This window comes from Chiroxiphia lanceolata, chromosome 6, assembly GCF_009829145.1.
Source record: "Chiroxiphia lanceolata isolate bChiLan1 chromosome 6, bChiLan1.pri, whole genome shotgun sequence".
Classification (NCBI taxonomy): domain Eukaryota; kingdom Metazoa; phylum Chordata; class Aves; order Passeriformes; family Pipridae; genus Chiroxiphia; species Chiroxiphia lanceolata.
The window spans coordinates 16,114,182-16,131,782 of record NC_045642.1 but is presented as its reverse complement, the minus strand read 5'-3'; the positions used below and the strand labels follow the sequence as shown (position 1 = coordinate 16,131,782).

The window sequence follows — 17,601 nt, the reverse complement described above, 5'->3', positions numbered from 1 at the left end:
GGAGTAAGATGATCTTTAAGGTTGCTTCCAACCCAAACTGTTCTATGAGTCTGTAATTGTTTTACATGAAAGACATGTTCCTGCTTTTTTTGACCTTTGAGGAGTAGAGATATGCTTCATCCCTGCTTGTGAAGATGCTTAACCTGTTTGTTGCCCAGTCCAGCTACACAGCCCTTGACTGATGGCAGGTGTCCCATCTGTCACTTTACCATCAGCAGATCTATTGTCCCCTCTCTTGGCTCCTTCAAAGACCTCCTTTTCATGACTTGTGAAAAAAACTTGTGTGCAGTGTGCACGTTCTACTACTGCTGCCTGAGACTGTGAGGAGGTTACTGTTCCACTTTATTCATGGTCCGTATTCCACTAGCTCCATAGCAGTGATCTTCCACTGCCTTGCCTAAAAAACAGGTTCAGTGCAAACAGTGCCATGGGAATGTTTTAGCTGAGGTAATGCTGGTTGGCATGAAATCCCTATATAAGATACATGAGAGGTTATTTCATTGTTTAAAGGAATTCATGGGAATTTTATAATCTTTGAAGCTGGAATCTTAAAAAAGCCAGATTTGACAGAATCATGGGAATAATGTTGTCTATCTTTCCAGTGAGAATAATGTAATAGACCTTCTGATTTGGCAGAGATGGGTAGGAGTTGTACTTCCAATAAAATGTTGGGGTGGGAGGAAATTCTTACAGTACAAGAAGCATGTGTTTATGTGTCTTAAAAGTGTCCCCCTCACCAATGCCTCTTGTTTTCCTGTGCTTGTAATTTCTCTTTCCTCTTAGGATAGACACCTCTGTGGCAAATGCAGTAAGCTGTATGTCATCTTCAACAGCCAATCGGAACAACATAGTGGTATGCTTTGCCTCCTTGCTGCTAAAATGTGTATTTTACTCTCTTACATTTATGGAGTTCATTTAAAAAAGTCTAGACTTGGAGTAAGGGCATTCCTGTTCATAACAGATTTCAGATGACCTCATCTGGTCCTCCCACATCAAACAGTTGCATGAACGTCTGTGATGCTCTGTGACCAGTTACAGCTTTGGGGTCTACAGGCAGAGCCTTTGGTAATATATTCTCTATGCAGATGCTTTCTCAGCCTCCAGAGACAATTAATCTGTCTAATTGCTTAAAAACATCTCTTTAGCTAAGTTTCCGGACTCTGTCCTTCCTTTTGGAGTTGCTACTGTGCTTTATTTCACAGTGCAGATGTTGGATGCCTCCCAACATTGTAGCTCTTCCAATCCAGTGGGGGTTGAGTAGTATAGGAAGGGCTTTTCATGATGCATTTATTAGCAAAATACTCTGGGAACTGTCGAGGTATGGGCCGTAATAACAGATAGCATGGGTATATTCGTCAGGGAACTGTGTTTTTAGTGATCCTGCCTAAGGGCCTTCATCAGATGATGAGAGCTGTACTGTAGCCAGGTGATTAAGTTATGCCATATCTTTCTTGGGCTAAGGGTTCTGCTGGCTCTTTCATTGTACTTGAAGCAATTCTCGGGGCTGTTCACGTAGTACCTGATCAACTCAAAGGAACTTCTGTTTCCGTGTTAGAACTGTGAAGTCAGTAGTGAGATGCACTGAAAAAAAAATCTGTCATGAGACTTCTGAAGTGTATCCCACATGCTGACCCCACTCTGACACCAATGCATAAGTGAGGACTCCAACTCCTTTACTGGTCTTCATGAGAAATAGTTCATTCCCTGGCATCTGCTAAATGGCTACCTGGAGATCTATTGTAGTTTCACCAAGCACTGTACCTCAGTAGAACTGCCCAAGGCTTGTTATACTCGTCTCGTCTACCTGTTTCTTTTCGTTGAAATGGTTGTGAGTTTACATGCAAGAAGTTGTTGGTGGCTGGAGGCACACTGACACTGATGGAGTTCTTCAAGAAAGTGATCTACATGTGTATTTCGTGTTCATCCTCTCTATCTTTTCATTCAGGGTTAATCTAGTACTCGGTTGCGTTGGGATTATGTGCTGAGGAGGCCTGAAAATGGCACTAAGCATATGCCTTGGCTGAGCAGGAAGGATGGCAGAAGTGAGGGTACCATGCACAAATTAATAATTAAAAGGAAAAAAAGTATCTTCTGTTAAGTAAGATGGACCCTGTATGCCCATCTATGTACATGACTGTCATATCTTAGAGGGTTCTTTGTACCATATAAGTTTTTAGCCTCAGTGTTGTGTTTCTGGTTTCATCTTTTACAAAGGAGATCATAATTAAGTTACATAGGGTTGAATGGGTCCTTGGACAGTATAGTTCCTGTGTGTATATAATTTTAACCAAGAAAACCCCTTCACTGAGCTTTGATTACTATGCTCACTAGTGTTTTGCAAGCAATTATTTTCCTCTGTATTTTAATTTTCCCATGTCCTAAATGTTGTTTTGTTTTTTATTTCACTCATTCTCTACATCCACTGTGTCCTCTCAACACTTCATCTTTCTGTTTTCATATATCAGCCTTTTCAAACCTCATTTCATTCTAGCTGACTCATTGCAAGAAACACAAGGGTTTATACAGTACACTTGGTAGGTAGGTGTTAGGCAGGCAATTAGGAGAAAATATTGAAGAAACAGTGGACCAAATTAATCTGTAGTACAGCTCAGATTCGCTGAAATTCTCAGTTTTGAGGTATTGCTGTTCAATTAGCACTGATTGCCACCAGCATAAGTGAACTAAGGATCAGGTTGGCATCCTTGTGGTGCATGTAGGCTTCATGCTAAGCTGTTAATTAGGAAAATACAGGCAATATTTTATTAGCTCAGGAAGGCATAATTTTCTAATATACTTTTTTCTTGTTGTCTGGAAGTTTCTGACCACTAATGTAAGTGTGTGGAGACAGAAATTCATCAGCCTCCCCCATCCCCAGGAGACTACTTATTAGCTTTATGCAACACAAGATATTAAAAACACTTTTGTCTGTCACACAGCCACGGGCAGGGGAGGGGGAATTTGCCAGTTGCTAATGGATACCTGGAGTTTTTGTGTATGACCATGAAGAACAGCTTGTGCACTTTCACCCCCGATGTTCCCTGAATAACTTGGGTCTCATTTAGGTCAATAAGCCTTTATCAAAACGTCAGGAGTGAAAAATGTGTCTTGGTGTAAGCCGACTGGTCGTTCCCTCCAGTCACCGGAGTCTATAGGACAATCAATGTTCTCTAAGCTTGTCTGCGTGTCACGCAAAGAACTGGGTGACAGTAACCATTGACTGCATGTCTGTCGCATTGTCTTTGGGACAGCCCCCATTTGCATACTTGCCGGTGTGCCTGATCCAATGAACCATGGAGGGCCTTTAAAAAACATACGCGCACAACTCCAATGCAAATTTCCTACGCAGAGAATACGTGCTCCTTTAAAGCACAATCCAGGCTTTCACTTTCTACCTTCGTGCTATTAAACTGAAACTGTGATCCTGACAAGGCCGTGGTGCCTAGTCAGAGTGCTATTTGTGGTTCCATTGTGCTAAAACATTTAACTTTCCTCTGGGTTTTGCTTTGCCTACCAAGATAATTTTTTTCTTGTTCTTTTGCTTTTGGGGGTATCTGAACACTATTATCTGTGCTATCACATATGTGATGTGAAGCCATACATCCCTTCCTCAGATGAGTTATTTTGAATGAAGGACAGTTTTTGCTCCATATATGGTTGGTATTGTCTTTTGTTAGTGGCGTTTCCTCCATAGTAGTGGTGAAAGGAGACATACTAGCTGTCTGCATACAGAAGAGCACTTGGATATTAGGGTTTATTGACCGGGCCTGTGAAAGGAATACAATCACTTGATCGGAAGAGATTGCCTCTGGTGCTTATTTTCTGTGACAATTCAACAGCACCTCATATCAAGCAGAGCTCATAATTTTGCCATTCACTGGTGGTTCATAAGTGACATTAGGTTGGACAAAGGGAGAGTTTCATTGCATTTGAAGCTTCTGTCGTAAGACACAGGCTTTCCTTAAAGGATCTACTCCAGATGCTGTTTCTTAAGATTTATGTTGTTCATTATGTTTTTATTTTATTGAAAAAATTAATGATAATCCAATTGAAAAAAAAAAAAAGGTGAAAGGTTCTGGTGGATTCTTTCAGAAGGAAGTTGTAGAAGAGATTCTTGACTGGGTCAAAGGATCTGAGTTTCATGTTTATTACAACCAGTGATCTGGATAGTTTCATTATATCCTAAAAATCTAACTTGAATACAAGTGTCTATAAACAATTATGATAGCTGTTCTACTGCATCTGACAGCTTGCATAGATTATGAGATTGTCAAAACCAAGGGAAAGAGTCCTGGCTCATGTTCTGCTAGCTTTTCTGAAAGTGTCACAGAGTTGAACTTCAACAAGTTAGGACTTAATATTCAGGGCAGTGTTCCCTGCATTTTTGAAGCTGATCATATGATTCCCATTCATCTTGACTGGACTAAGGTTGTGTTCTGGTTATTTCAGTTAGTTTAGAAAATAATTCTAGGTACCATCTTGAGTCTCGTTTGAAAATCTGTTATGCCAGCAGTGTAACCTGCAGAAATGTGAGGGGGCTGAACAAGATGTTTAGCAGCACATTGTCTTTTCTGCAGTTGCTCCTTATATGAAATCACACTTTGAAATAAGCAGTTAATTCTCTTAATCTGCATTAACATATGTAACTGTGATATTTTGAGATTGGTTTCTCAGCTGTAGTCTTTCTTTACGCCATGTGTTTTGTGTTTTCAATTACAAACCACTCTTACCATTTCAATAAATAGATTTTGTTGCTGGCTCTGGTAGAGAATGCGACCAGTTATTAATCGAGTTAACCAATAAGGAAATATTGCAGCTCCCTGATACTCAGGGAAACTATACTGAGTATGCCATGCTCATCTGGTCTGTAGAAAATCAAGGTTTATTGGCACATCGACCATGTTCCAAATAGGACATAACCATACCTTTGTCTAATCACCAAGAATATCAGATGTCTTTGACATCTATCACTTTGCAGGCATTTCCGAAGTCATACCTTAGCTTGTGTTTTACAAGTAGCTTGATACCAGCCATGCTTCAGAAGTAAGATCTCTGTTTCTGATGAAGTCCCTAAACATTGGCAAGAGGATGGGAAAGGTGTTCTAGAAATCTCACTGTATTTTCAGTGCACCCGGAGACTGACATATTGGTGCTGGGTACTAGAAATCTTTTTTCAATCCATGCAAGATTAAGGGAAGACTGAAAAAGTATAAATAAGGTGGTTAAACTGATCTGGTAAATGGAATGTGAAACACAGCTCTTTCCAAAATGAAATAAGCTAGCAAAAAAATCTTCTAAATACAGACTGTACTTGTTTTTTTTGGCTCAGTCAGGAAACCTTTTGTTTGAATTAGACCAAGTGAATTGCACAGAATAGTTTTCAGTTTTAGTACATGTAGACAAGCCAAACTGCATGTGATCAAAGTATTTAAATTTGCTCTTAATATTTTCTTTCTTTACTCTTACAAGTTTTTCTATATTACTTTAGATCACTTTGGTATGGTTGACATATTTGTCACCTTCCTAATTTTATGTTTTATTTAACATGTCCTAATACATTCTGAAAAGAGATGAAAGACATAAGTACAGTAGAGAATTAACCTAGTTCCCTGTCTGTTTCTTTTAGGAAATTGTGTTAGTGGTATTCTTTGGAACAGAGTATGTGGTTCGGCTATGGTCAGCAGGATGCCGCAGTAAATATGTTGGAATATGGGGAAGGCTTCGTTTTGCTAGGAAACCTATTTCAATCATTGGTGAGTATGCACAACTTGCAAAGTTGATGTAAACAATGAGTAAAACTCGCCCTGAAAGATTTTAGAAGCTGGATTTCTGCAGTAGTTGAAGCCAAGTTAGAGCGAGAGCTCTTGTCATTAGCATGAATGTAGATCTGAATTTCCCTTCAGGAATTCATGGCACTGTTGAGAACAAACGTAGCTTGGTTTGTTTTCCCAGAAGAGCAGAGTGTTTTCTTTTCACAAGTGATCTGAAGCTTTGCCAGGAATAAGTCTTGGCCATGGTCCTGTCTCCTGTGACCTCAGGATCCCAGACACTGCACAAGAGCTACAATTGTATTTTTTTAAAGATACTGAACAGCCTTTCCTCCCTCTTGCCCCTGCAGCCGTTTGAGTAACTTATTATGAGTTTATTTTGCACTCTAATTGAGCTGTTTACTGCATGGTAGGGCACAATAGATGCACTGTAGTTACTCTGTGTATCAATTGAATTAAAATATGGCTTTCAGTGATGCATTTGGAGCTGGACACCTGACTTTTCTTGGTATTCACCTCAGTTGGCTTCCCAAAATGATTTCAGTATTCTTGGAAATTACATCCCTATATTCCATATATGCAACAAATGATTTTTTTTTTTAGAATGTTTGCCATTCACTTAACAATTTCAAAATTGATCTATATTTTGTTAGCCAGTATTGAGAGAAGTATGTAAAGACCCTTGTCCTAAAGTACTTAAAATATAAATGGACTAAATAAACCAGATTTTGGAAGAGGAGTATTGTTATAGAAGAATAGTAATTCTTGGTCTGTGACATAGTTATTTCAACTACTTGGAAACATTATTTGTTGTATATACAGGATATAGGTTTTCATAAACTATCTACAATTTTGCTGAATATAAATTACAAAATTTTGTACCTGGGTATTTTTACAATCATAAAATAATTCAGTTTAGCTTCTCTGTGTATCCGTCCATACATATATAAAAATAACAACTGTATCTCAGGTATGACTGCAACTCTAAAAAGCCCTTGACTGTATCTTTGCACTCTGAACACAGTCCATTTCTCCTGAGACCTAGAACACCATGAGTTCTGAAACATTATCCAATTTAATTCAGTCTGGAAAGCAAAACATAGTGCCACTTTCCCAGCTATAGATCAAGAGCTGTTTAATTCTCCAAAATACAAAGTTCCTTTCCAAGATTAACTAGGCCTGAAGCATGGAGATTTAGAGTACAGTCCTTACTGACTTAAACTAAATTAGACTTATGCACTAATTCCAATTTTTCTATCCCTTTTAGACCTGGAGAGATGAAATGGTAGTAAGGCAGTTTTCTCATATACAAAAACCCCAAGTCTCTGTCAGTGAAAATGCTTCTAACACAGAAAAGAAAATAAAACACATGGAAGAGAGAATAGGGAGAAACTGCTGAAATTCCTCCTGCTAATAAGGATTGCAGACTGCATTGGAGTAATTCCTAATTCATCTAGGCTGTGGCCGCCTTGGGCCTATCCAGTAAAATTTTTCTGTCGTATCTCAAGATTATATTTTCTTTACATGCTAAAATAGAGATCTCTTGATATATGATTAGGAGTGATTGTTCAATTTGTTAAAGTAATATTGGAATTGGTTCTAGTGACATTCTTGCAGAAGTATTGCAAGATGCTACTAACTAATTTTTTCAATTGACTTTTATTTTCCAGATTTAATTGTTGTTGTTGCTTCCATGATAGTTCTTTGTGTGGGCTCTAAAGGTCAAGTCTTTGCAACCTCAGCTATCAGGTAATTATAAGCAATAAAAGAAATTAGTACTATCTGAGTAAGGTGGGGTTCTTTTTTTTTACCTTCTGCTTCAATTCTTGCCGGAGAAAACAAGTCACTGGTCAGTGTCCTGTAACAAAGCAGATCACCAGTCATGTACATGTGTGAACAATGATCCCACTAAGTGCAGGGAAAATAAAACCTTGTTGTAATGCATTTGTGACTGGTGGGGGCAGAGAGGCACATACCCCTGCCCCCTTTCCCCGCCAAGTTGGGTTCTACCCAAATCCTGGTTTAGTTTTGTGGCTCAGTTTTATAGCAACCCTTTCATGCTTCATATCTCTGATATCTTCAAGCCACCTCTTCATAAAATACCTGGGATTAGTGGTTGTGAATTCCTGAATCCACCTTGTGCTCAGGAAGGTCATGTCACTTGATTTTCTTGAACAAGAAAGTACATGGCACTGTACTGTGCTCTGCACATTAGCTGCAGGAACTCCCAAGGATTGCAGTGACTCCCATAAAGGGTATTTTAAAGTATTATTGGACTCTGGTTCAAATTGCCTATGAAATTCCTCAAAGGTAAGGAAATCAGCTCTTTAATTAGCTGGTTCTGCATGTTGTTTCCCACCCTGGTAAGCAGGTCAAATATGCATTGATGAATGATTTCTAGAGCATTCTCTATCTGTGTCCAAAATCCTGAATCCTTGAATTATCCTTACTAGCCTTATGTAAAAAGATCAGTCCTTCCCTTGCACAATCTTTCCAGGCTGTCTTCGTAACAAACAAGATGAAAGATCAGTGAATGGAGTGAAAAGAGACAGGCTGCCAAGTCTAACATACTATATGTCTCTTAAAATGGTCCTTTGGAAGACACAGACTTCCCCTCTCTGTTTCTTCTCTAGCATCTTTAGCGTCTTCATTAATTCGAAAACTTTGTTCCAGGGGCATCCGTTTTCTGCAGATTTTACGAATGCTGCATGTTGATCGTCAGGGGGGCACGTGGAGGCTGCTGGGATCAGTGGTGTTCATACACAGACAGGTATGAACAGGTATTGAGCAGGCTGAGGAATGGCACAGTTGATGCAAATGTCCTTAGATTCAGAATGACATATATGCAGATATGCTGATGACGTCAGTTATACTTAATATAGTTAGTTATACTTTATTTTAACCAAGTATGGTTGTTCTGCCTTGTTCAAGGGTAAAAAAATTCCTAAAAAATTAAAAATATTCACTGACTTGGGCAGATTTTGACTTGTAGTTGGCTATAACAACAGCAAATGACACTTGTGAAAACTAGTCCGAATATTTCTTAAAATATGTATCTAAATTCCGAAGTTGTTTCGAATCTGACACTGTTTGAAAAAGTTATCCAAGTACTTTTTGGGGACCAGAAGTGGTTTGGTGCTTGCGAAGTGAAGAGGTTGTTTTGACTGCCTGTTGACAATGCATATGCTGGGCCAAGTCATCAACCGTGCTGTAATTACTTTCACCGTTGAGCTCAGTGGATTTTTGTTAAAAATTGCCCAGCCAACAGTCACTGTCAATGTTTATCAATTGCTGAAATTGCATTCTTCTCTTCCAATTATCTTTTATAACCCATCAGCGTTAGGTAATTTAAGTGTCTCGATGTCATAATGCCATTATTTTTATTCTCTTTGCAGGAACTGATAACTACTCTCTACATTGGATTTCTGGGCCTGATTTTTTCCTCTTATTTTGTATACCTGGCCGAGAAGGATGCTGTAAATGATTCTGGAGAAACAGAGTTTGGCAGCTATGCAGATGCCCTGTGGTGGGGAGTGGTAAGTATAGCAATTTCACGTGTGCTGAAAGTGGTTGACACTGTCCAGTGTGGAGTAAAATTCAAGCAAGCGTAGAGTAAGACAGCACTTTGAAATGGCTTCCTACTGCTTCAATACACTTTCTGGTTTTGTAATTCTGTGAAACTATGAAAATACTGTAGATGATCAGGAGTTTCATTTGGTGTTTGTAGTCTTATGAGATCCGAAGTGATCAAATTATGTATCAAAAATTTAGAAACATGCATTCTATTTTTTATCCTCTCTTCCCTACCGTTACTGTGATTACTTCTTGCTACCTTTCTCATGGTAGTGTTCAACTGTCTAAGATGGTAAGAGTCTTCCTAAATCACAGCTGGGTTTTTTCTGGGGGGTGGTGTTTAGGCTTTCTTTTTCCTGTCTTTGTTGTTATTTTTTTTTTCCCCTAAAGCAGATATCTATGTTTTGCAATTTGGTCTGTGATGGTAATTCCCAGTTCATTAAGGGACTAATTCCAGAGCAAGAAGCATCTAAGATACTTGGGAAATCAGTCACAAGACTGTTCTAAAGTGTTTATATTGCTTTGGAAGCCACATAGTATCCTTATTTGGCATTTGCCTGTGCTGTATCCACACACCATCTTGCTTAGAGATTTCTTTGCTTTCTCTGAGGTGCTGCCACACTTTGGTGTAGATGTATTTTTAGCTCTGCTAATAAAGTTCTGCTTTCTTGATGTTGCTAGTGACAGTTGTCTCTCTGTTTTCATTTATTATGTGTACTCACTATAGTGAGGCAGCTCTATTCTGGGATTATATTTTTGTCAACATTTTAATTTTGTTGCTTCTGCAATAGTAACAATTCCCTCTTTTTATTTTCTCACATGATACACACATACTGGGTTGGCTGTTTTGTTCTGGGATTTCCTGTCTGTAATTGTTTCCCTTTCCTTTTCATAGTACAGTTCAAAGAAAGGTACTTTCTGGAAACTGTTTTCCCTTATCATTAGCATTCAAGCAATGACTTGTTTTTATCTCCTTTAATTCTATTACCTTAATAAAACAAACCATCATCATTTTAAGTGCTACAGATCTTTAAAATGCATAGGCATCACTAATGATACCATGCTTGCATTTTCAAAATGTGCTGTTCTTCTAGAACTTTTTCTGTGTTGCTTTAAATCAAAAGGCATTGTTTTTCTTTTTTTTTTTTTTGTTAAAAATAAGGCTATGATAAGTCGTATGTACAAGAATGATAGGGCTAACACCTCTGTTTCACTAATTAAAAAAAATATATATAAGAATATATATTAAGAAATATTTTTAATAAGGTTCTGTGTGTCTGTGCTAATATAGTCTTCTCTCTACAAACAGTACCACTTACTGTTTCAGGATCTATTGATGAGCAAGTCCTGGTGCTGAAATGCATATGTAGCCCTTTTTGAATACAACAGATTTTGTTGTATTGTTTTGCTACTGTGATCTGCTGCAGGATTCTTTCTTCTTGCTGTCTGCCATGGTTAAATACAGGCTTTCTTAGAATCAGAGGACTTAATGTGTAGCACAAGGAAGTGGCTTTCTGTCAAGTAGCTTTTTCAATACTTTCATGTCATTATGGCATTTTTATTTTCCACTACAGTGGTCAGATGACTCAGTAATTAACAGTGGCAGATGTAGCTGCATTTAAAAACACATGCTGTCATTGGCGTAGCCATTAAAAATTGAGTATGTGACAGACCAGACTGGCTGACTAAAAATACAGTAAAACCTTCCAAAGAAGCAACACGATCTGTCAGGATATTGAAATATTCTCCTTTCAGGGAATTATTGCTCAGTTAGGCATGCCAGTTATTTTTTCTTACTAATTGCAGTAAACTTATTTAATCAATAAATTTAATTATCATAATATTCTTTCTCTGTTATAGCTTCTATTGTGTTGCAGCATTCCACTTCAAGTGTGAGACTGCATTCAATGAACACATAGTGTAATTTCTTTAATATTAAAAGTAGAATTTAGTGTCCTTTTCCTGCTCTGATATGTCTCTGCGAACTGCTAAAAAAGATTTAGTAGAACAAAACTGAAATGGATTCAATTCCATCCATTTCTGGTGTTTTGATACTGTAATATTCTTCATCGTGCTTTCTGCTAGGAAAGAGCCCTATAAAGTTAGGATAGTGAAGAAGTTAGCCCAGAGAAGTTGTGGATACCCCATCCCTGGAAGTGCTCAAGTCCAGGTTGGATGCAGCTCTGAACAACCTGGTCTAGTGGAAGGTTGGAATTAAGTTTAAGGTTCCTTCCAACCCAAACCATTCTAGGATTCTATGCATAACTGGGAGGTCACAAGGAGTCTTCCTAATGAAGGTCTAAACTCATACAAAAGCCTTCTCAAAGTGTTAAATCACGAAAGTTTTGGTTATGTTTTAGCCAGAATTTTCTGAATCACTCAAACACCAGAAATTCCAGTCACTGAAAACCTGTCTCAGTTTGTTTTGAACTGAACATGTGGAAGAGGATAATTCACAGCTCCTGTCTCATACACTATCATAGATGGGTGATCCATCTGGCAACGCAGCTGATCTCACTTCTCTGAAAGTGCACTCACCTTACATAGTAGATAACGCTTCAAAAAGTCCTTGTTAGTGTTTTCACAGCCCTTTTCTCACTCTACAGTGTTGCACTTTTTTGTTATCTCGGTGTATGTGTACACGGCTAAACAAGTTCTTTGGGCAGCAGTAATAGAACACATAATATAGCTGAAATAAACCATATAAAAGGTCTGTGTTACCACAACTAAACTGCATCTGAAATTGGGTATTTTTGTATTACTGTGCTTTGCTGACTATAGGCATACCCATAGGGTTCATAACTTCTAATTAAATGTTCTTCATTGTCATTGTTATTTATAAATCTGTATTGCTTTTCCATTTTCATATGTAAATTGGCCTCCTGGGCTTTATTTGAATTTCCTTGAGAACTCTGGGCTGTAGCTATTCACCAAGTCAGTTATGGGCTTCTTGAAGAAACCTAAGGTTATCTTATGGCATAAAGATTTGTCTATATTATTGCTGGTTTTGAATGCAGTGCAAGTTGTATAAATAATTCTGACAGTGGCTGCATATCTGCATGTCTTTCAAAAGACAAATTTAGTGTTAGCAAGTAAAATAAAAGTAACGTGATGCATCTTTCAGCTCCCCAGTGCCAGTATTCAAAATTAGTCTGCTTAAGTCACCCTTCCTGTCCAGACTGACAGTCTTAAAGACTGTCTTAAATCTAATATAGATTGAGGACAATAAAAACATGAAATAATTAAAAACAAAATTAAAAAAGATGCTTAAAAAAAATATTATAATTGCTTTCACTGAATCTGTCAGAGACAACTACCTTCAGAGAATGTTACCTGCTCACTGCCTCTGGGGGCTTTGTGGCTTTCAGTGTTTTGTTTATGGGTTTTTGTTTTGTTGTTGTTGGGTTTTTCTCGCCCCTTCCTGAAGCCTCCCCCCTCCTTTAGCATTCATTTCAATCATGCCTCAGACCAAGTGAGAATAGTTCTTCTTTTGATATCCACTGAATGAGTACACAATTTCCAACCTTCACACTGGAACAAACATCCTTCAGGAAAACCATTATGTGGACCGTGCTAACAGTCTCTTTGATCATGAGCACTGTTTGCCACAAGCAATTATTGAATATAGCCATGCATGGATATTACACTGTGCATGTTGCTTTGAATTGAATCAAGCAGTTTTCTGCAAGTAACAGCTTTGGTTAAGAATTTCTTGTTCCTTTAATTTTTATAGATTAGAAGATATGCTTTCTCACTAAGGACCAAATTCAACAAAAAATTTACAAGTTTACTTACTTACTTCTAAATGTGCATAAAACCATGTCTTATTTAGCAAAGCCTATCAGTATGTACTTATTGTAAATTCAAAATCAAAACTGGGGGAAAACTTTGCTGAAAAGTTGCAGGAAATACCACTTGAAACTTCACATGCATAAAACTTTTGCTAAATTAGAAGAGATCTAATTTTATTTATAAAATAGTTGCACATAAGTTTTAAAAATAGCTTCATAAAAGAGGTCTTGTGTTATTCAGAACCCTTTTTCCCCCCCCTCTTCTTAATTAAAAAAGCCATTGAGGACTGTGTGCTGACTTCAGTGTTTGACAGAAGTTTTTAATCTCTACGTGGTTTACAAGTCAAGAATACCAACTATAGACCTATTATATCCTTTTATTTTTTTTAATTATAATTTTTGGAACTACGTGTTTGAGTTTTTATGAGGGAGTTGGTTATTTTAGGAATTGTTGGAGCAGCGATTGAAAGATGAAGATATTTTAAAATGCTTTTTACATGCTTTTTGCATGCATCTCTTCATTTTGCAGCTACCTTCTCATCTCTGAGCTTTAACTCCATGAGCAGCTCCCACTACATTTTGTTCTCATTCAATGAAGATCTTTAGAGTAGATGTGGAGAAACCTTTTAAAATTGTTGCTTACGAAGTACAGACATAGATTTTCTTACATCTAGGGAACACTCTTGGGGTTTCTTTTCCTAATTCTCAAATTTTTAAACCTCTATCAGAAGATAACAAGGAGGTAGGAACAAAAATTTTATCTAGAAGAATACAGAATTAACAGTTGTTTTTCATTTGATGAAACAAAGTATTTCAAAATAGAGATAATTTTCCATGTTGGCATCTAGAAAAAATAATGGTAATAAAAGAATTTAGCTTTCATTTAAATTTCAGTAATTAGCACAAGTTGTACTCCTGTTGAAATGGGTCTTTTAAAAGACTCTTCTTGTTTATCTCTGTGATCTCACAAGTATAGATGTTTAGTTTGGACCACCTTTTGATTAGGAGATTTAGAGTGAGCAATAATTTGTTTGGAACTGGCAATGACTGAAAATGACACCTTGAGGAGGTAGTAAACTAAGATCCAAAAGAAATGTTTAGGCAACACTGAGGATATATTATTAGAGAGAATAATAATAACTGAAGTTAATGTATTCTATTTGTTGTGTTTGCAACTGGATGTGCAGTTCCATTTCATTCCATATCCTAAGTTATTAGAAGTGTTTGTGTCCTTCAGATGTGGTTGTGTCTCATTCATGTACTTCAGTTGCATTGAGAATGATGGTGTGAGCCTGCAATGATAACTGCATGAAAATGACTTTGAAATTTTAAGGAGAAGAAGAATCCAAACATCTCCTTCACATGTTTGTAATTGTAGTGACAAGGAAGTCCTTTTTTTAGCTTTGCATTGCAGTTTTAATTCCAGTGTTTCAAAATATTTGTGACCTGTAGAACAGTCTCTTAGCTTGTTCATTTGAAGGACGTAGCTTGTATTTTCTCAGAGTGCTGCAATGCACATAGAGGTGACTAGGATCAGAAAGAAGAATTTCAGTTGTGTGAATCTGTTCTTATCACATACATCCTTATGTGCACAAGGAAGAAGAATATTGCCATTTGGAAAAGAATTCAAAATCCAGAAAGATCAGTAGGAGTTTTTTTGAGCTTTATATAGCATACTTCACAGTGAAATAAATGCAGGACATCAATCTGTTTGCACTTGTGCTGACGGGGTTTCAGCAGCTTGGAAAGTTTGTGCATTATATTCAACCTGCATGAATGCAGTTGACAGAATAAAATGCCAAGAAATAGAAGGGCTTCTAATGTGTTTGTAACACCTAGGTGAACAGAAGAGCATTCAGACTGTTCTGAAATTTACTGTAGTTCAGTTGAAATGGAGTCAGGCAGCTGGTCAATGTTTCTGGTATATGGCTGGATGTTGCTCTTATATTACTTGCTTTAATCAGGATGGGTATTGTAAGTGGATCAGAAAATTCTGAGTTGTGTCTGGTATGCAGAACAATACCTAGTGCAATTGATTTTGAAGTTGCAGTACTGTAAATTTAGAAATGAAGTAGATAAGGTATTTTCTATTAGGTGACTTTCCCTCATTTGCTTTAATGCTTGGCTTTTTTAATCTTTAACCTTGTGTTTGCTTCCTCAGTGCTGTGTTGTCTGCCTTTTTAATATCTCAGAATCATGCATTCTTCTATTTTATAGCCATGTAACTATCCAAAATTTTGCAAGGTACACAGCAAGGATTTCATCAATGGAATATCCTTACTTACCTGATTAATTTCCTGCACTCACTTTAGGCTGATATAACCTAGATTAAAATCCCTTCCCTATTCAGTGCAGATGAACATTACTATTTCTTCTTTCTGTGTGGGTTTTTGCTTCGTATTCTCTCCTTCAGACTACTGATGCATATTTAATAGGAACAACATTAGTCTTAATACCGAAGTCTGTGATGATGTTCATCCGATCAAAGTTCTAAAATAGTCAGTGGATGAAAATGATTTTGTTCCTAATTAAAACAATTGTTTTACATGCTACTTTTCAATGAAATTTAATGTGTGAGCTCTTGTATCAATTTAATTTCATTATGCCAACATGTTTACTATGCTAGAGTGGAAGTTGACTCAGTATTTCCATTATAATATCTTATTTTATAATTGTAAAATTAGTATTGTACTCTTTAGGGGGTTATAATCTGGCTGTAAAAAATCATTTAGGGCAGAAACTTGGCATGCAAGGTTTCAGCAGCGTGTATTTTGGGGCAAAAGAAAACCATCTACAATGAATTTATAGATGGTTTAGAGTTAAGAGGGCAGAGGAAAATGTTAAATTAAATGCACACTTTAATTTGCAACTTAATTTCCAGGATGCTTTTTAGAAAAATCTCCTAAACAAACATCACAGGAAATACTTTTTTTTTGTGCCACTGATGATTCACATAGACCAATTCAGAAGGGATTGGCAGGGGTGTGGTGGCAAAGGGAGACAATCATTTCTTAGATGTATATGAATTATTCTTCAGTTATGCTTTAGTCAGCTCAAAAGCACCTATTTCTTTTTTACATTTCTACTTAATTAACATGATTTGAAGACTGTAACACAGAATAGTTGGTAAAATTTTTCAATTACAAGGGTTTATAATTTTTTTTTCAAAAATGAAGGAATAAATGGTGATTTTCTCTCATAATCTTTTCTGTAAGACGGTATTGGCGGCCATAACTTTTCCTATAATTATATTTCCTTTTTTTATACTGTGTTTTTTAATGTGAAATTGTAATTAGACTTCAGAAATTTTTTTTAAGCCACCCTTTTATGTAGATAAGGAGATAACATCGCCCCTTCAGCCTCTCATCAGGTCCTGAATTAAAGTGGTATTTTAATAACAATTTTGAGGAATACAAGCAAAGGAACTTGGGTACTTACCTTATTTAACGTACTTCTGTAGAGTATGAAATAGTTTTGTAAATAAGCCATATTTTAAAAACTTGTATTAAAAATTAAAAAACAATTCTTGAATATTTTGTGTATCAACAACTGGCAATAAACTTGCAATAAACATCACCACCTCAAGCAGCTAAAGCTGCCCTTTTGTCATGTGTTTGGCTGACACATAATGATTTTGCTTAGAGGGTGGGCAGTTCAAGTATGGATGGCTTGCTTTGTGTGTTTGAGGTACATCCCAGGTCAAAATTTACATACACAGTATTTTCCTCTCATCTTTTAGTAAGAATGGAAAATTACTAAAGTGGGTGACAGCCATACCTTTCCTGAAGTTCTTGTCATGAGCTTTTATTTCTCCAAAGACGTGTTCTGCATGCCTTCACCCGCTAAACAACCATCTTGCCTCTATAAATCTGCCCTTCTGTCCTCACGTAGAGATGTTGCCCTGGGCATTGCCTGCATTTCTGCAGTTGCTGGGTAGTGTGTGTTAGAGCAGACAGGTAGGTGAACTAGCTGCAGGACAAGGTGGGAATGGCCTGTGTATGTTACTGTGGGACAAACTTCTGTGTCCTGGGCAGCTGAAGGCCCATATTGTCAGAAGAAAGTCTGAGCAGCCAAGTAATTGAGGTGAGCTTCAACTGCTTGAGAGTGTGGTTTCCCATGCTCTGATCTGGTTGGCCTTCTTCGAAGTCCCAGATAAAAATCTCTCCAGTTTCCAAATTCAGAAATAGCTGGTGGCATGGGTGAATTTAAATTGCTCTCAGATGCCAGATGTATCCTTCTGCTTCAAACAAATACATTCTTTCCTTGAGCTCATGCAAATAATTACTTATTAAGCCTTGCTATGCTGCATCACTGTGGTGGTAATCTTTGCTTCAGTGTTTTGAAAGGCAAAACTCAGCAGATGTTTCCTGCATGTGTGCTTTAAATTATCTGTTCTTGCTCTCAGTGTTTTATATGAATTGGTGATTCATGAGACTGTTTTCAGGATCTTTACTACATGGAAATTTTTCAGC

The 17,601-nt window shown here is 37.3% G+C and overlaps 1 protein-coding gene across 3 annotated transcripts in view; it reads left to right on the top strand.

Moving 5' to 3' along the window:
• The window catches only part of KCNQ1 (potassium voltage-gated channel subfamily Q member 1), a 340,214-nt gene that overhangs the window by 80,596 nt on the left and 242,017 nt on the right, over positions 1-17,601 (top strand). For 2 of the 3 annotated variants that reach the window (XM_032692166.1, XM_032692165.1), the window contains exons 3-6: positions 5,624-5,750; positions 7,436-7,514; positions 8,439-8,535; positions 9,161-9,301. In XM_032692166.1, coding sequence (XP_032548057.1) covers positions 5,624-5,750; positions 7,436-7,514; positions 8,439-8,535; positions 9,161-9,301 — 444 coding nt within the window. Of the gene's footprint in view, positions 1-789; positions 854-5,623; positions 5,751-7,435; positions 7,515-8,438; positions 8,536-9,160; positions 9,302-17,601 lie in introns of those variants that run through there. The other variant, XM_032692168.1, reaches the window with a different exon arrangement.